General features: G+C 37.5%; 1 protein-coding gene across 1 annotated transcript in view; it reads right to left on the bottom strand.

Annotated features, from left to right (window-relative positions):
- Positions 1-4040: 4040 nt before the first annotated feature.
- IFTAP (intraflagellar transport associated protein) overlaps positions 4041-20411 on the bottom strand; it is a 79685-nt gene continuing 63314 nt past the window's right edge. Inside the window, exons 7-8 of the mRNA XM_051964803.1 lie at positions 13044-13186; positions 4041-4299 (exon numbers count right to left, since the gene is read on the bottom strand). Coding sequence (XP_051820763.1) covers positions 4135-4299; positions 13044-13186 — 308 coding nt within the window. The 3' untranslated portion in view covers positions 4041-4134. The remainder of the gene's footprint in view (positions 4300-13043; positions 13187-20411) is intronic.

Here is a 20411-nt window from a genome sequence, read left to right as displayed (position 1 = left end):
GCTGTGTTACCCTTTATGAGACACACTGTAAGTGAAAGGAATGGGTCTGATTTGAATGTTCAGTGTGTGCTGCCAAAGAGAATCAGCTAAGACAGATGTGACAGAGTAGAGGCTGATGTTTTGGCCTTGGAGCTAAATTTCTCTGTTCTGGCCAGTTGAAGCTACTACTTTCACATTTTTTTCAAGGCACTTTGGGAAATTTGATGTTTTTCTCTCCCATTGGGTCTGTTACACTCAGGTGCTTCCTCCTTCCCCTCACTTTGGATTCATCTGACTTGAACTGACACTCGCCCCATCGAGGCGGGATCTATCAATCAAAGCAAGACCATGCTACTGCCAAAGATGTGCGGCTCCCATTTGTGAACCAGCCTGAAACAAATTACTTTCTCTGTAAGTGCAGTGCTGCTCTCTTTGATTCGTGGATTTCTCAGCAGAGTAGCAGCAATATCGGGGTGCAACACCCTTCCTCTCCACTATCACTGTTCTCCTCATCAGTCCCAAGACAAAGATTTTTCACTCACAGGGTTTTAAATACATTCATTCAAGTGAAAAGTTTTTTTTTTTTCCCAATATAACTTTTCTCAAAAAATCAAAAATGTTGTATTGAGGAATTTGTATTTCAGAGAAGAGTTGTATCAGTTAACCTCAAAAGCAGATGTTCTTAACTTGTAGTACATGGACACCTAAGGGGTCCAGAAATACATTTCAGAGAGCTTGTTTACTTGGACAGGAAGAAATTACAACTTGATTTTCATTTTGATTTTTTTTTATAATCCTATATATTTTTTTCATTCAAAAACAATATTCTGAGGAGTCCATGAACTACACAAGACTGCCAGAGGGGGTCAGGAAATAAAAATAGTGAAAACACTTCTACTCCAATTATGATTCTGCAAGAAGATTACAGGTAAATCAAGTGAGGTCATCAGGCAAAGCTGTTACAAATAGAGACATGTATCAAAAGATGTTAAGAGAAAAGAAGCTGGAAAACAGGGAAGAGTTCTAATATATGTAGCCCAACAGAAAAAGTTTCTTTGTTACCTATGCCAAGTGAGAGTTATCTACAGAAATGTGCCCAATACAACACACACACACACACACACACACACACACACACACCCATTATTTCTACTATTACCTTATTCAGTTGCTTCTAGGAAACCTGCAGATGTATTTTTTAATCTTGTTTAACCTTATAATTTGACCATTCAGCAACCAACAAAACTAAAAGTCTTTCACTGAAAGTCCTCAAGGATATAGTACATTCACAGGAAACAACTAGAAGATTCTTCTTGAGTAAAGGGGGAAATGCAGAGTCAGAGCTGTGTTACCCTTTATGAGACACACTGTAAGTGAAAGGAATGGGTCTGATTTGAATGTTCAGTGTGTGCTGCCAAAGAGAATCAGCTAAGACAGATGTGACAGAGTAGAGGCTGATGTTTTGGCCTTGGAGCTAAATTTCTCTGTTCTGGCCAGTTGAAGCTACTACTTTCACATTTTTTTCAAGGCACTTTGGGAAATTTGATGTTTTTCTCTCCCATTGGGTCTGTTACACTCAGGTGCTTCCTCCTTCCCCTCACTTTGGATTCATCTGACTTGAACTGACACTCGCCCCATCGAGGCGGGATCTATCAATCAAAGCAAGACCATGCTACTGCCAAAGATGTGCGGCTCCCATTTGTGAACCAGCCTGAAACAAATTACTTTCTCTGTAAGTGCAGTGCTGCTCTCTTTGATTCGTGGATTTCTCAGCAGAGTAGCAGCAATATCGGGGTGCAACACCCTTCCTCTCCACTATCACTGTTCTCCTCATCAGTCCCAAGACAAAGATTTTTCACTCACAGGGTTTTAAATACATTCATTCAAGTGAAAAGTTTTTTTTTTTCCCCAATATAACTTTTCTCAAAAAATCAAAAATGTTGTATTGAGGAATTTGTGTTTCAGAGAAGAGTTGTATCAGTTAACCTCAAAAGCAGATGTTCTTAACTTGTAGTACATGGACACCTAAGGGGTCCAGAAATACATTTCAGAGAGCTTGTTTACTTGGACAGGAAGAAATTACAACTTGATTTTCACTTTGATTTTTTTTTTATAATCCTATATATTTTTTTCATTCAAAAACAATATTCTGAGGAGTCCATGAACTACACAAGACTGCCAGAGGGGGTCAGGAAATAAAAATAGTGAAAACACTTCTACTCCAATTATGATTCTGCAAGAAGATTACAGGTAAATCAAGTGAGGTTATCAGGCAAACCTGTTACAAATAGAGACATGTATCAAAAGATGTTAAGAGAAAAGAATCTGGAAAACAGGGAAGAGTTCTAATATATGTAGCCCAACAGAAAAAGTTTCTTTGTTACCTATGCCAAGTGAGAGTTATCTACAGAAATGTGCCCAATACAACACACACACACACACACACACACACACACACACACACACACACACAGAGTAAAATACGTTGACCTTTTTCTATTAACACAAACACCATATATCCAAGTGGCTAGAAGGGCAATCTTGGTCTCCTGGGGTCCAAATCCCACCTTTGACACAAGCTGGCCGTGTGGCTCTGAGTGAATACTGTACCTTCCCGGACTCTAAAACTCTAAAACCCTAAATTGCAAAGCAATTTCCTTACTCGGAGTGAAGAAACAACAGGTCCAGGTAAAATTATTACTATTACAATTATTCTTATTCTTATTATTACTATAGGGGCAGTTAGATGGTTCAGTGGATAGAATACTGGTCATAGAGTCAAGAAGAACTAAGTTCAAAGAACATGGGGCCCAGTGACAGGAAAGATCTTGTTAAAGTGTCTTCATAAAGTAAATGACAGAGCTTGGATCCCATCTGGACCCTGACTTCAAATTCTGCACTCTTTTCCTTTGACCAGATGGTCTTTCAGGTCACGCAGCAATGGGAGGGAAGTAGAAAAGGGGAAGAAGACAAAGAATAAGCATTCTAGAGAATCTCCTATGGGTCAGACACTGCTTTTAACAAAAATGATCTTATTGAGCCTCACAATAACCCTGGGAGGTGGTGCAGCTAGTATCCTCATTATACAGTTGAGGAAACTGAGGTAGACAGAGGTGAAACAACATGTCCAGGGAGACACAAATAATAAGAGCGAGCATCCAGAGAAATTTCAACTCAAATATTCCTAGCTTCAGGCATAGTGCTCTAGGGACTGCCCTCCTTGTCTATGGTAGGGACTAGAATTCTCAAGTCTCCCCAAAGCCAGATCTGTGCTCCTAATTCACTTGATTAGAATTTCTTTCCTTGCATTTATACCTGCAAAGTGCTTGGAACATAATAGGTGTTTAATAAATACATGTGGATTAATGACTGATTAAACGTGGTCACTTTTTACAATGGTTTCACATTTATATTTCTTGATTCCCTAAGTATTTTATAAACTTCTTGAAAAGAGTTCGTATTACTTCCATTTCACTTCCCAAAATAGAAATGTGCTAGCCACTTAATGATTACATGTTGATTTTTGTCAACTTTCACATATTATCACAATTAATGTTCCCAAAATCTCACTCAATTCCAGACATTCAGCCCTGTAATGATTTAGATTCTGTCTTCTCTGTCTCTTTGTCTTTTTTCTCTCTTCCTCTCTCTCATTTCCTCTCTCTTTCCTTGTCTTTCTGGGTCCCTGTGTTGTTTCTCTCTGTATATCTGTGGTCCTGTCTCGTCTGCTCCTCTATGCCTGCTTCTGTCTAACTCTCTTCTCCTGCTTTATTCAACATCTTATCTCCCTCTGAATCTTTCCGGCCCTTTGCCATCCTCCGACCTCACCCATTCTCAGATTCCCCTGACAGCAGGGACATAGTTTTTAAATATTTCCACATATATGGCTGCATGTGCTTTTTCATTCAATTAACAAAACTTAAATAATACTATGCCAGGTACGGTGCTAGATCCTGGAAATATGAGGACAAAAATAAAACAACCATTGACGATGAGGAGTATACATTCCACGAGAGGCAAGTAGAGACATACACACAAAAGATAGACAATTAATACAGATATATGCTCCTAACGTGTAACAGCTGGTTTGCCTTTTATTCTAAAATTGCTTGATAAGAACAAGAGAAAAAACAAACAAACAAATATCGTTACAAATCAGTTATTTGATTCTTTGGCCTGCGGGTCAGGGCTCGGTTTACTTTGGTTGGACATTTCTTCAAATGTTTTCATCTCTGCACTAGAGTACTTGGGGGTTAGGATCACGTTGTCGTAGTCAAAGTCTTCATCAAGTGAGAATGGCTGAACTTCATCCCCAGATACCTAAGATAATAATGGGGGATAAAAAGAAATATTTGATATGCAGAAATGATGCTAAAGGAAGATTTAAAAAGTTAAAAACACATACTATCTATTAATATTTAATTAAACTTTTTTTAGACTTCAGCACTCTCAAATGATTAAACTGTTTTTAAGTAAAAGAATAAATTCCATTATTCAATTTGACCTAATTTAAGCCTCTTAATAGGCCCCATTTGTACTATACTATATCTGAATGAATATCATTAACAAATTTGGCTTTAGGCAAAGAATCAGAAAGTCTCTCCTGCACATATCCATTCCATTTTTACCAGTCATAGTGGCAAGGCTGCAGGGCTATGGGAAAATTAGAATTTATGCTAAATTGGGAGCACACATGCCTTCAGATCATAATAAGTTTTAACTGTTCTTTGACTAACACCTAAAAATGACTCGTCTCAATGAAACACGTTCTTTAAGAATGAATACAATGCATTCTATTATATACAGATTGCATATCCTCAGATAACTATACCCACTGAACAGATGAAAACAGTAACTGGGAAACTGATCACATCCAATTGCAAGATCCAGATGCCTTTATCCCTATATCCAAAACATGGAAAAGCTATAGGTTTGGTTTGTTTGGGTTTTTTATATATACAACAGGGTTGTTGAAAAGAAATAAAATAAATTGCCTTCCTCATTCATGTTCTTTAAAAACATGCTTACTAAAAAAGATACCAGATTAAAAAATATATTCTCAGTAAACAACTAGGAAGACATTGCTTCAACTCTCAATGCATCTTCTCCTTGGCTCTTTGCGAAAGCCCATGTGTAATGTGGGTAACACAACAAAGACTCAGCACTCTGGGAGCAGGATAGAATGAGGACAGACAATATCTGGTTTTCACCCAGTGACCATGCATTACACACTCATGTGAGAGTGCACAACACCCCAGGATGAAGTCATCCTCAATTGATGGGTACACCAGGTGATTGCTGAGTCATCTCTGGAATATTTTGAAAGAAAAATACCTGGCTCAGAAATGACTGGGCAGAACTAATATTGAAAAGAAGCCATGAAAAGGATGGTTTCCCTCCTCCTTCACAGCAGGTCTTCAGAAAGGTAGCCCCCACACAAACAGAGCCTTGTTTGTTTGTTCTCCAGGGGTTAGTTGTGCAACTTTCTAAATCACCCTCCTGCCCTCATGAAACTATCCAAGGAACCTGGTATCAAAGAATCATCTACAAAGCATACTTTAACAGTTTTCCTCTTCTCCAAAATGCAAATAAAAATTTACCTTAAAAAAAGACAAAGACAATGCAACAGATCTTTGTAAGAAAGACTTCTTTCAGGGACAGCTAGATGACCCAGCAGATACAGCATGCCCTGGAGTCAAGAAGACCTGAGTTCAAATGATCTCAGTCACTTGCCCCCAATTGCCTTGCCAAAAAAAAAAAAGTCTCTCTCTTAACATAGTGAAATATTCCCATAACCCGCCACAAAACAATATATAATACTGTGTGTGTGTGTGTGTGTGTGTGTGTGTGTGTATAATATACATATCTATATATATAATAAAAAATCACAAAATTTAAAAGTGATGTAAGATGCCATCCAAGTCAATGTGAGAAAGAAAAGAAAAATGAGAAGCTCAAAGAAAGGAAATGACTTTTTACAAACAAAGCCAAGACTTGTGCCAAGATCTCTTGGGAGTTAGATGGAGGTTCTTTATAAGGTTCTTTCCATGGCTTCTCTGGTCTCTTTGGACTTTCAGCTCTATGCAGGAAAGAAACCAGGGAAACCGGACTGACTGATGAAGGGCTCATGCTTCAATGGTCTTTTCTGTGCACTGCTCCAGTCACAACAGGCAAACTGATCACACAGCAATCAATCAACTCCTAAGCTGGCTAAAACATACAAGGAGCCAGAACACTTCTGGCTGTCTGATTAGGAGCACTTTCTTTTTAAATGGAAGCATTACCTGCTTCCCCTTCGATGTTTTCATTCCAATCTTTAAATATTTCTTTCCCGGACCACATGGTTTTCTCCATCGGTCACAGAGTGTTGATCATACCAAAAGCAAGGATTGTTTGTGGCAAGTCAGTAAATAGAACTCTAGCAAAAGGATTATTCTCACACAGAGAAAGCTGATATTTCTCTAAGAGCTATAAATGTTTTCTCCACTCCAGAAAGAAGAGTCATTAACAGCAACTGTTGCTAGAATAATTTCCTGGGCAATCAATTAAAGGATGAAATTAAAAAGCACGCAGCCAAGAACAGTCATAGATTATCATATTTCTGTGCCAAAATATGACACTCAGTAGTTTTTAAACAAGTTTAACTGTGGATGTCAGAACTGTTTGGACACTGTACCAAAGCCAATACATTTTTTTTTAGAAAAGAACTTCCTAAGGAAAAGCTAGGCTAAAATGCAAGAATATCTTCCTTCCTTAAATATAAATACTCCAGCTATTGCTGTGGATTGTCCCATTCATTCTGATACCAACTGAGAATTATACAGTAAGTGACTAGACTGTTCATACCACTTGCCCTAGAGACCCAATTACCTCAAGGAATATAAATGCAAAAAGAAAAGGCCATTATATACCAAACTATTCATAGCAGTGTGCTTTGTGGGAGCCAAAACTTAGAAAAACTAAAAAAAAAAAAAAGGCTCAAAATACAATGTTTATTGATATAATAGAATATTTCTGTGCAGTAAAAATAGACAACTAGCAAGAGTTCAGGAAAAAATAAGAAGATTTCCGAACTGTTGTGGGATGCTATAAGCAAAACCAGGAGAACAAAATGCCTACAATAATGTAAATGAAAAAATAAATCAAAATGAAGTTAAATGCTAAGTAACTGAAAATCCAGTGAAGGTGTCAGAAAACAGATAGTAAAACATCTCTTTCCCTTTGCAGCCAAAAAAAAAGCAGAGGAAAGCTAGACAGAGTATGGTGTATATAATAAAACAAATAATTTTTTGCAGAGCATTTTTTGCTTAATATTTTTGTCACAATAAAGGACTCCTTCTAGAGCTGGTGGAGGATCTGAAAGGACCACGATACAAAGCAAAAGACATCAATAAACAGCAATATTTTAAGAAGACAATACACATCTTAGGGTTTTCATCAGTATGAAATATTCTTTGAACAAAGACTAAAAATACCTATCTACCACCACAACAATCTTTTCATATCAGTGTTAGGTATATTAGACACATACCCAGCTTAGAAGAGTAGTTCTGGGAGAAAAAAAAAAAAGGTTTTCTGAGATGCATTTTAACTATTTTGGGGAACATGCAACTGAATGAATTAAAATTCTGTCCCCCAAAAGATATATACGTACACATATATGTGTGTATGGATGGATAAAGACACAGATATAAATTCAAAATGAAACTGGATAGAAATGTAATGTCCAGTCTATACCCTCTGGCATCCCCAGTGAAAGCTTTTACGATCCAATGCCACAGTATCTCTTCTAAGAAATGCTTTGGGAGTTGTTCTTTCAAGCTTTAGTTCAGTTCAGCCTCCTATGTAAGGAGACTGTACCTTTAGACTACAAACTGAAATTCTAATTTATTTCAAAGGGAAGAATTTGCACAGTGGAACACTGAATCCCCTGCCACTGAACAAAAAAACAACTGCGAACCAAGTTATTAACTTGTTATTTTTGCCTAAGGAGCTGAGAGAAATATGTGGATTTCAGGTGTCTAATTTCAGATCTAATTGAAATCTTTTTGTACACTCTTTGGGAATAGAATTTGTGCACTATTAGAAAAACTGCCAGTTTCTCTAAAATTGCCCATGTGACTTACTCTAACTGAGCGGGTGTTAAGGAAAGAATCATTTTCATTCATAGGACCGCACGTCCAAATTAAGGGAAAAGAACTTAATGCTCATATCAATAACAGCAGCATTTAGCTGTAGGTTATTTTGCAGAGAAATGGTATAAATAAGCTATCTGGAGATGAGAACTTTCAAAGTCTATTAAGAATAGGCAAAGCAGTCTTGCCTCTACACAGAAATGGTTACTAATATTACTGTACACCAAGGAACTCCTCCTCTTTGCTCTTCATAGATTACCTTTTTTTCATGCTTTTGAATTAAAAGCATGCAATTTTCACCTCCCTAAGGTGAACTCTTTTTGCCCAATAGAGCTGGTTGAATGTTCTCAAATTCCTTGAAACACAATAAGCAAGACACAAATGGAGAACACCAGGTTTTTGAAAAAAAAACCTGACTTTAATGGAATATATATATATATGTATACATATACATATATAAAGCTAAAATCAGGAGCAAAATTTAATAGTGCCAAAATTCAAGCAAAATTAGAGTGACTACTTCAAAAACTCCATCAGAAAGCAATTATCAAATGCCTACTCTCTGTCAAGAACTTTACTAAGCACTAGGGAAAAAATTAATAATAGCTAGAATTTATAAAGCACTAAAAAGTTTGCAAATGAAACAATTTCCCTGAAGGAGCTTATATATGGCAACATATATACCCACCCCAATTGAACAGAGACACACACAGAGAGAGACAGAGAGAAGCAACAGGTAATTAAGTCAGGGCACTAATAGGTAAGAGAATCATAAAAGGTTTCATTTAAAATGCAGCTTCTTAAATTTTTTCCATTTGTGACCCTGGGTATATATGACATTATCAAATATTTACTGGTAATAGATCATAATTTCATAACTCCCATATTGCTATGAGAACTTATTTGTGGCTTCAACCCACAGTTTTAAGATGTTCAATGCTTTGAACTTTAAGAAGCTAGGTAGAAAAAAAAAGAAGAAGAAGAAGAAAAAGAAAGTAGTTAAGAGGCCAAGGGAGATGGGAGAACATCTGAGGCACTGAGAGGATCAAACTATATGCAAAAGCATGAGAAATGCATGCTGGAATGACTTGTCTGAGGAAACAGTGAGATGATCAGTTTGTGCAGATCATGGAACATATAAAGGGTTATGGCTAAGTGAGCTGGAAAAGTAGTTTTGAACCAGGTTTTACAGGTCCTTCAATGCCAAATAGAAGAGTTTATTCTTAATCCTAGAAGCAATTGTGAATCACTACAGTTTATTAAGCAACAGAGTGATATGGTCAGACTCATGCTCTGGGAAATTCCTTCAATGGCTGGGGGAGGGGGGGGGTGTGAGGGGGGGAGGGGAGAGGGATTGACAGAGAGGTAAAGCAAGATGACGAATGAAGTTTATGACCATGGAAGAGGTTGGCTGCTACCTCTCTTGGCGTTAGTGTTCTAATCTAAAGAGTTGGGATAAGGAGAACTGCATCTCTATCTCCCTCACAGGATCATTGTAGGGAACAAAGGATATAAGATAGGCACAGTTCTCTATAGTCACAGAAAGCTATGTAAATATGGTGCGGATATCATTAGCACTAATGGTCTAATGAAATCACATATCTTTAGCCCTGATCAGCTCCCATGGATTCAATTACCATCTCTACATTGATGACTCTCAAATCTACCTATCCTGCCCCAGCTTCACTGCAGACATCTCAACCTGGATATCCAGCAGACATCTAAAACTCAATACGTCCAAGACTAATTTCGTTATCTTCCTCCAAAAACCTCTTACTAACTTCCCAAAGACTGTCAAGGGTGCCATCATCCTCCCAGTCAAGTGAGCTCCCAACCTAAGAGTCCTTCTTGGCTCCTCTCTCCCCCCAGAGCCAACTTATTGCATCTCTCCAGCCCCTTATCCCTTCTCTCCTGGCTGCCCTCCTGGAGCACGCCCTCATCACTCCACACCCAAACACTCTTCTTCTGGTGATTCTCCCTATCATAAGTCTGTCCTCATGTTGGTCCATTATCAGAGTGCACTTCCTAACAAGCAAGTCTCCCTGTGTCACTCCTGTTGCAATCCCTCCCATACCATGCTGTCAAAGTAATTTTCTTTGAGCCCAAATTTGCTCAAATTCAGTGGTCTCCTACTCTTTTGAGGTTAAAATATAAAATCCTCTCTGGTGTTTAAAACTCCACACAACCTGGCCCCAACCCACTTGTTGTCTTACTGGATACTGACTCCCTTTTCTCTGCAATTCAATCCACCAGATCTTGTCTCTAGCTATCACATATAAAAATGAATCTCTCATTCCATGCCTTCGAAGAGTGATCTCAGAATAAACTGACCAGTGATTGGGCTTGGAAAAATACTCCCTCCTCACCTCCGGCTCCTAAGGTTCCTTTCTGCCTCATATAACATCTCTTGCTGAATGAAGTCTTTCTCCAAATGCCTTATGTTTGCTTCATGTACATCTGTTTTTTCTCTTTATATTTATGGTATCTTGTTCTAAGCTGCTTTTGCTGCCTCCTCCATCAGACTGTGAGCTCCAGGAAAGTAGGGATTATTTCCTTCTCTATACTTGTCCCCTCAATGCCTAGTAGAGAGTCTGCCATACAGTAGGTGCCCAGTAAATGCACATTTATTGTGTATTCCCAGAGCTGTCTTTACAACTCTGAAAGGAGGTTAGGATATTTATTCTCCCTTTCTCAATATTTAGCAGGATCAATTGGATAGTATATCCATATGCAAATTATCCTGCCCATCATGCCAAGTGATATTACTAAAATGAAAGAAATGTTTACCGAATTTTGGAGAGATTTACTTTTTTTTTCCTGTTGGAACATGAAATCAGAGAAAATCAGGTCGTGTTTCTAACACATTTAGCATCCTCAGAACTTCCAACTGCCTCATTTCAGTTATTTTTGCAACAAGAACCAATAAATGCTAGTTTCTTTCATAGAAGCACTAGAAGAAGGTGGCAGGTGCCAAAGGGGAAAAGAGAAGGATTGGCAAATATGGGAAGAGTCAGGAGAACTGCTGTGGATCTAAGAAGGTCCCCTCCCTAGCGATCACAAGGAAGTTCCCCATTGATAAAGGGAGCTTATAATAATCAAAAAATCCAACAGAGGCAATGTTACAATATGTTTCATCTAAAAATATTGGTCCACGGGCCACAAGTCTGTCAATAATAATAAAAAATAAATATAACTCACATTATTACAGCACCTTATGATTATAAAACACCTTATAGTCCATCTTTATAACTCCAAGAAGATATCACATAAATATGAGAAATGCAGCAAGAAAATCATCTTGAAAGTTTATATATGCACATGTGTACATAAACACACATGTGTAAACACACATATGAATATGGGCATATATGGTATTATGTATATATAGGTATTATGTACACATAAAGTTGTTATAATTCCCAACTTACGAATGAGACAAAATTTTAAATACAAAAAATACTTTTTCTGAAGATCAGAAAAGGTAAATGATTTTTCCCATAATACCACACAGTCAGCATGCTACTAATGTTAAGTATTGTCCATATTATTTTGCTTTTACCTGAAGCAATTTTCAAAAAACACTAGTGTAAATATGGAATTTGCTAGCATTTTGTCTTCTACCTGAAGGGCTCCAGGAATATTTCATCCTTTTTTTGCCCAATAACTAAAATCATTTTATAACAATTGTCAAAACTCTGTCAGGTGCTACAATCACTTACTGTTCTAATATATTTTGTAATTGTGTTTCAAGTCAAGAAAGAAAGACACCTATAAAATAAATGGAATCCTGCTAAAAATAATGTTGTAATTTGAGCTTCTTGCATCTTGGAGGAAGTGAGAAATTTTTAATTTAAAAAATCATACTCAAAGGAGGCCATACCTACCAGTTGGTTTGTCAACCACTTTAACAATGTAATAGAAGTCCAAAGCATTCTAGTCCCTCCCTTGTGATTTGAGTGCAACAAAAGTTCCAAGAGGAAAGGCCAATTTTAAATTATGATGCATTGATTGCTTCAAATTGAATGATTGAGCTTCATAATGCAACCTCTTCACACCAATTGTACATCAATTTGTGAGAAGATTTTTTTAAATGTTTCACATTTCCCAATGACAATGTACCACCTACAACCAAGAAATACTCCTGGGATATTTTAAAGAAACCAGGTAATTAAGGAAACCTTAGGAACCCGGTTTCAGAGATTCTGAGCTGGGAAGCACATTAGAGGTCTTCTCATCCAATGTCTCCATATTCAGACAAGCTCACCTGGACTCTTAGTGCTATTTAGGTACTGATCAAGATCCAAATTCAAATCCATCAATTCCGAATTCTATTCTCTTCCTTCTGGGTCACTTTTGTGAAAAAGCCTTTCACCTCCCACCCCACAATATAAGGGGTGAAATGAGGTCAAGCGCTCTCTGAAACCCAAGGAAAAAGCTGGTTTCTCTTGGAAGCCTGTTTTCTAAGACTTATACCAAGACCTCAAACAAATGACTTTAGAAATGTAAGGTCTGCAAAATGCGACAATGAGCAAAAAAAGTGTCCAGATGAAAGTAAAGATAGACCAGGAAATTGTCTTTTCTGTTGGAAAATGTCCAGATAGGACTGACTCACAGCATAATGCTAACATAAAGTGAAAATCAGCTCTACAAAAAAGCATGATTGCACTCAATGTTCCAAAGGAAATTAATAAGTTGAATATGAAAGGCAGTGAGGAGTATGGAAGAAGCAACTTTAATTTTGAGCATCCATAAAGATGGAGAGGAAATGTAAAAATCTTCAAGTCCATCCAGTGATTTGGCAAAAAAAAATTATAAGCCCGGAACCCTGATAATCCCAAGAATCTTCCTGTAATCCCTCTCCACCCCATTCCATGCCATTGCATCTGATTCTGTGGGAGAGAGAAATGAATGTGTTGCAGGGAAGGGTACCTCCTTGAAATGTCCAAACACCAGGTGTTCTGTTGGTGGACGAGTCTTTGATTCAGATTGATAATATTGGTCAAAAGAAGGAATGTAGCCAGAGGTAGAGTAATGGTATTCCTCTTCTACCTCTCCTGGAAGCAGTAGCAGCTCTGCAAAATAAAAAAAAAAAAAAATAGCTCACTTGAACCTTTTAATCGAGTATACAACTTCATTAAATTGTCATCTATTATTTGATGTTCAAAACTAAACAACAAATAGACACTATACACAAGCCCAGTTCAAAGAGCATGAATGAATTCTAATAAGAAGCTGAAGGTTCTGACCTCAAAGTCATTTTTACCAAAAAAGTAAGTTACAACCTACAGATTTATTGAAAGGTGTGAAGTTATATTCTATTTAAAAGAAGGAAAGATTATCTAAGTAGTTTTGTTTTTAAATGATGGAATAGCTTATACTGCTTCCATTTCTCAATGCTTGACACATACACAGTAAGTACTTAATAAATGCTGATTGATTGATAGCATTTCCAAGTAGCACTGGACCCTGGATCACAATATTCTCAAGGATATCCATGGCCACTCAAAATAGATCAATCCAGCAATCCACATGGTTAAAAGGAAATAGAATACATGGAAATTGCCATTATGATGTTCAAGTTGAATGGAAGTCATTCAGGATGGGGAAATAGACACATAGACAAACATATATATATATAATATATATATATGTATATATATATATATACGTATATTTTATAAATGTGAAATCAGTGTGAACATAAATATGAATATACATATAATCATACATTCCTATATGTGTATATGCATGCTTGTATATAATGTCTTAGAAACATCCTGAGAATAGAGAACAAAATAGGCCCAGAATTGAGGAGGAGACAGAAACAATCCATCTAGACTATAACATTGTCAGGGACCCTCAGCCACTACTTGATTTTAAAAAAGGCACATCATTTTAACACATTTTTCCCAGTGATAACTCATGCCTAGAAATCACCAAAACAAAAATCTCAAGATTCAAAATCTAAGAGATCCAAAAGATAATGGAAAGACACATGCCAATGGTAATTTATGATTAAAGAAAAAAGGAGAAATGGATCTCCTCTTCTACCTCTCTTGGAAGCAGCAACAATTCTGTGGAATATGGACGAGTTCACTTGACCTTTCGCTAAATCACCTACTAGCCAATAATATTCAAAGCAAAACACCAAGGAGACAGTATACACAGGCAAGAGGCCCCCCCCCAAAAGAGCCCAGTATAAACAAGGACATGTGTTACCAGAAATGTGGGCCAGTCTTATAGCCAGAGCAGAGAGTAATAAATGAACAGCACCGATGTGACCCACTGCCCCAATAGAAAGGTCTCTGGCACAGTGGGTACACATCCTAGGGAGGATCTTTGGGAGGCTGTGTACAAGAATCATATAGTCTCAAAAGAGATGGATCATTTAAGTGATGCAAGAGAAAAAGAAAGCCTCACACCTTTAGATGGCACATCAACAGCTATATCACAGCTGAAAGAGTTTAGTTTGGGAATGGGTGAGGATTTTCCTATACTAGTGTATACTATTTCCCCCATTTGCCCTCTAGTTCTTCTCTTCCCACTCCCAAAGAGAGAGCCAAAGTAAGAGGAGAAGAGGGAGTATAGAATTCATCATGCAACAATCTGGCAATCTCTCAAAAAAGATAACATTGAAAAAATCAGAAAGGCAGAAAAAAAAGTATTTTAACTTTCAGCAAAAAGAAAATTGTCATATTCAAAATGCATGGTCTAATTTTTAGCTCTGGCAAACAACTGAAACCTGCTTTTAGCTTCTTTATCATAGTCTTCAGAATAAGCAACTGCTATTTGTTTCCCAATAGATCTAACAAAAGTGAATTCTTTCCTCTTATTTCTCTGTCCAGGACCAATAAAGTGCTATAATGGGAAAAACGAGTGTTTTAAAAAGCTCTCAAAGGACCACGGAATGTTGGAGTGGGATGTCAGAGGTCACAGGGTCTACCACTTCCTGGGCAGGAACTGTCTCCACAACACCCTCAGCATCTTGCCATGCAACAATTGCTTCAAGACCTTTTATGACAGAAAATTCTATTCTAATTTTAGACAGTTCTAAATGTTGGAAATGGTTTTTCCTCAAATAAAAAAAAAAAAAAAAAAAAAAAAAAAAGCTGTCTTTCAGCAATTTTCATCCATTGTTCCTAGATCCTCCTCTCTGGGACTAAGGAAAGATGGTGAAAAACAAGAAATTTTTTTTTTCCTTGACTTGAGTTTTCTCTGGAAGTAGTCAGGTTCACAGGGCATATCCAATGATACATGGCTAGCTAGCTAGGATGATGCTACAGGGTTAGAGGATGATCCTAATTAAGCCACTAATTAAGTTTTCAGAGGAGATGATTAATGAAGAGAAATGTCTTTGTTGCTGCCAATGGCAGCATAAATAGAGAGATAACAGAGAAAGTACTGATATCAGAACACAGAGGTTTATTGGAAATGCACCTTGCTTCCTACCAGAGAGTAACTTTTCTAATTGTGCAACTACAAGTCCTCAGACTTGACTACAGGGCGAATTGTGTGGGCCATAGCCAGGCTAACCTGCCTTCTTTAAGTAGGGCTCTGACAATTCTGATTGTCTTTCCTTTCTTTTTTATTTTTAATGGTGGCTCAATGGAAGGCAGGCAAAGTGGAACGAGCTGTCTCATTACCAAGGTTAGTCCAGCAGCCTGTGTAAAGATTCATTTTTGGGTACGAAGAAATATCTCTGAAGTTCCATGCAACTCCGAGAGTCTGATAGAGCTGTCCATCTATCCACATGCACAGCTGCAGGGACCAACTGAATAGTAATGTCTTATTACGTCAAGGATTCTTAACCTTGGGACTATGATTTTTTTTTAATAAGTTGATAAATGTATTTCAAAATAATTGATTTCCTTTGTTATCCATCAAATAGATGTCAGTTTCAACTCTGAAGGACTTATGATGAAAAATGAAAAAAATCCAGAGAAAAAAAAGATGATACCTGAAAACAGACTGAAATATGCTTTTTTTGCTCCCTTCATTTTTCTTGAGGTTTTTGGTTTACTAGGGAGTTTGGGGGAGAAGGTAACTATAATTTCCTTTACAACATGACTATTATGAAAAATTTTTGCATGTAAAGCCATCTGGTTTACATACACATGTAAAACCTATCTGGAATTGCTTGCTTCTAAATAAGGGAGAATGGAGATGGAGGAAGGGAGAGAATTTGGAACTCAAAGTTTTAAAAACAAATTTAAAAATTGCTTTTATATATAGTGGGAAAAAATACTAAATAAATAGTGCAAAACAACAATAAAATGTCAATTTTAAGATGCTAGCTTTTTATATGCCCAAATCATATATGTAAGATTCAAAAACACCACTACACTGGGTGGCATGAAACCAACCAGGAACAACACAATCCTGGCAAGGAGCTCTGTAGAACCTATTAAGAGAAATGGTCTTTTGAAGAAAAAGAGCAGTGTGGTATAATAGAATGAAGTGCTGAGCATACAGTCGAGAATATTGCAGGCCAACCCCAACTTTGCATCTACCTGATATGCACCTTCCTGAGTCACAGATGTATGAGTTAAACTTTCTGGGACTCAGTTTCCTCATCTTTAATGGAGACCAGAATGGAATGCATCTCACAGAAGGAGGTATTTGTGAAGCACTTAGCACAGTGCCTGACACGGAATAGGCTCTGTGCAAATGCTTATTCCCTTCCATTCCCCTTCCCCAGATTGTACTGTTAGAGATCTAGACTGGACGTATCAAACATATGGCCAAGGATTTGTCTATCTGTTTTTGGTTTCACACCTTGGTTAGTGTCCAAAGAAGGATAACTCAGGTCTTCCTGACGTCACGTTCACACTCTGCGCACCTCAGGTCCATCACTCTATTCACTGAGCTTTCCACACATAAAAATCTACTTTTTCTAAAAAAGCAGTGAGTCGAGGTACTGAGGACCTAAGGAGCTGAGTGTAGTTGGCTGACAAAGGCTGAAGCACCCTGAGGCAAGCAGGGCAGGGCCTGGATGGGGATCAGTCTGGCTTCCTAGGCCTACCTTCTGTGAAGATCACAGCTAGGCCCACCTTGCCAGGTCCAGTTCAGAAATCTCAGTCACTTCCAGCCTGAAGTCACATTTTCCCTATAAATCTATCCATGGCTCACACCATCTTTGTTCAACTCCTTCTGGGTCAGTCTGCCTGATGGTATCTTCCTCTGCCTGTCACTCATACTATATGGTGTCTCTCCTTTCCCCCTCCACAAAAAAAAATAATTTCTTCTTATAACTAACTGTTTTAAGTTACTGAACCTCATAAGGTGTTCCCTTTCTCCTGAATAACTGTTGAGTTTCATTAGGGGACTTGTCTTTTCCATCATTAATTATTAAAACCCCTTTCTTGCTAAGAATATGCTCTCCCAATTTTATTTCATATTTAACATTTCTGGTGTCTATTGTATCTCATCATTTTAACTATAACCTCTTCTCCTAAATAAATCTATCTTTTGCCAAAGAGAATGACCACTATGACTTCTTCACATGACAGAACCCCAATATTTGGTGTGTATATCAATCTCAACATTTGGTGTTGAACCCCAAATATATCATTTAGAACTAGAAATTGTTTTCCTAAATCACAGAGGGTTTGACCAATTTAAATTGCTTTGGAGTAAAAAGAAGAACTACAGAGAGGCCCATTATTGTATACAGTTGCTGTTGCTACCCTTTTATAAATCATAAATTCTGAAACAGATAAAGTTTATTTTTAATGTATTTATTTATGACTTATGACTGCAACTACTTGCAAAAAGGATCTGAGGCAGTATATAAACTGAAAAAAACATAGAAAAAAGGACAAATTTTCATTTAGAAACATCACTCTATTAATTTGAAAAGATTCCTTCCTGCTTTCCCATACCCTCTCACTCAACAAAATGTGACCAATAGCTATCTCTGAATATGTTGTCTCTAACCTTTTCTTTTTGTCTACCATATTTCTTCCTGAATTTAAAGAAAAGGAAAAGAAAGAAATGGATGTGGATGACGTTAAAACCATTTTTGAGCAAAATCAGTGTCTCTAATTTGTGTGGGCCAAGCCTGTCCCAGAAGATGAAAAGTGTGCATTTGGATTCAAACTGTGCCAAGGAGATTCATTATAGAATTATGGGCAAATCATCAATTCTTTCTATTTCCTTATCTCCCAAAGTGTGGTTAGGGAAAATCTCTTCTCAAATGATTAATGAACGGCTACTTAGGGATTCCAGAATATACAATGATAGATGTGATGTTCTTTTGAAACTTATCCTCTATTTGGATGTTGCACATACAATTCATTTTATTACCTAATTTGCATCAAACAATGTCTAGAAACCCCATGACATTTCACCTTTTTAGGTCTTCAAAATTTATAATAAGGGAAGATTTTTTTCCTAACATTTTCAATTTTATAATAGAGATGAAGTAATTGAACCATTCTTTAAGCAGTGAAAAAAAAAAAAAAACAGATTTACAATTCAACACACATTTATTAAGTGCCTACTGCAAGCAAGGAAGCCTATATATGAAAGCTAGTTGATTGTTGTCCTTCATTTTTGAAGAGGATCAAAATGACGTTACTATGTTACAGTTGAATTACAGTAAGGAAGATTATGTGGGAAAGCTAGGAATATAAAAACCAAAGGAAACAATGATCCCTCAAAAAGCTTATATTCTGCAGATTTTGTAAATGTGTAGCCACTATTTGCACAAGATGGATAAAAGCTAAGAATTTCATGAATACTGCAAGCCCCCTTGAATTGTATATAGAAATTAAGCAATAAAGAAAAGCCATTCCTCAGCTTTCGCATCTCTGACAATTGTTGGAGATGAAAAGATAATTGGGTTGGGGACATCATCAAACACAGATGACACTGTAGCTGCTAGGACCAAGTCATGCTATATTCCCATCATAGAAAGTCCCCAATTCAGGCTTCCTGCCCATTCTGGTCTGGCGTGGGCACCCACAAGTAATGTGCTCCCAAGGGACAGTTGATTTCTTCAAATTAGCATAATGTGAGGGAGTGGGCCTCAAAGGAACACTCAGTTCATCCCAGTCACAAGACCATCTGGGCTGTGCCAGAAAGGAAACAAAAACAGAGATGAAAAGAAGAGATTGTTTTCCCTTAAATGGCTTCAGTAAAACACTAGCATTGCAAATAGGGACTTGGCTGGATACTGGGAGTCCGCTTGTCTGGGGCATGGGTAGCCATTCTATAATCCCCTGATACCATCAGGTTAACTAGTCGGCCTTGAAACCAAAAGAGAAAAAGCAGCTCAAACAAAGTCCAAACCAAGGCAGGACACGGACTATGGCCCTGATGCTCTACCTGCAGCATAGCTTCAGGTGACTGACTGTGCAGTGACTCTGCCCTGAGGTGGTATGTGTTCAAGCTCCCTCTCAACCAGAGAAACCCAAAAGATAAATCGAACGTGAAAAGAGAATCATGAGCCTGAATGTGGAAAATATTTTATGACTGGAAAAAAGTAAGGGTAGAAAAACAATCTTCAAGCCACTTCTTTGTCACCTCAGGCAAAGCTGTTGCTTAAATAATAACAACAGAATCTAATCAGCCAGCCTTCCAGCTGCCAAAATTATTCAGTCAGTTGCCTATTTAAAATGTCCCCATCTGAAATAAAAATCTGCCTTCTGCTTAAATTTCTGAAGGCTACAAATGAGGTTCAAACCACAATTCCCCTAGGTATGGGTTATTTATTTTTTCCCAAATGACTGAAATTGTACATTAAGGGAAACACCCAAGTCCCACTGGTCTTTTTAATCATTGTAATAGTTCAGCAGTGCCTTGTTCACTTTTCAAAAGGTTTTTTCCAATATTATTCCCCCAGGGTGGGAAGGTTGTGACTCCCTCATTCTAAGCAGTTGAGACTTGGGTCAATCCCAATGATTTTTTTGCCCCACAATTGCAGCAGGGCCTCTTGGCTACTTTCAAGAAGGATTGCAGGCAGAGATGTTTTTAGAAAAAATCAAGGATGAAGAAACTACGAGAAAAGCTGATGAAAGAAAAGAACTCCTAAATATTTTGAGGCAACTTGGAAAAAACCAAAAAGGTAAAAAAACCAAAAAATCCACTATTTGTAATGATAATAACAAAAAATAATAGCTAGCCATTAACTAGCACATTCAGGTACACAAAGCACCTTATAAATATGAGCTCATTTGACCCTCACAACAACCTTGAGAAGTGATATTATCATTCCCATTTTATGGCTGAGGAAACTGAGACAGACAGAGGTAAAGGAAAAGCCCAGGATCACACAGTTAGGACATGTCTATGGCC

The sequence above is a fragment of the Antechinus flavipes genome, chromosome 6, assembly GCF_016432865.1.
Source record: "Antechinus flavipes isolate AdamAnt ecotype Samford, QLD, Australia chromosome 6, AdamAnt_v2, whole genome shotgun sequence".
In the NCBI taxonomy this organism is placed as follows: domain Eukaryota; kingdom Metazoa; phylum Chordata; class Mammalia; order Dasyuromorphia; family Dasyuridae; genus Antechinus; species Antechinus flavipes.
This window is presented reverse-complemented; position numbering and strand designations above follow the sequence as displayed.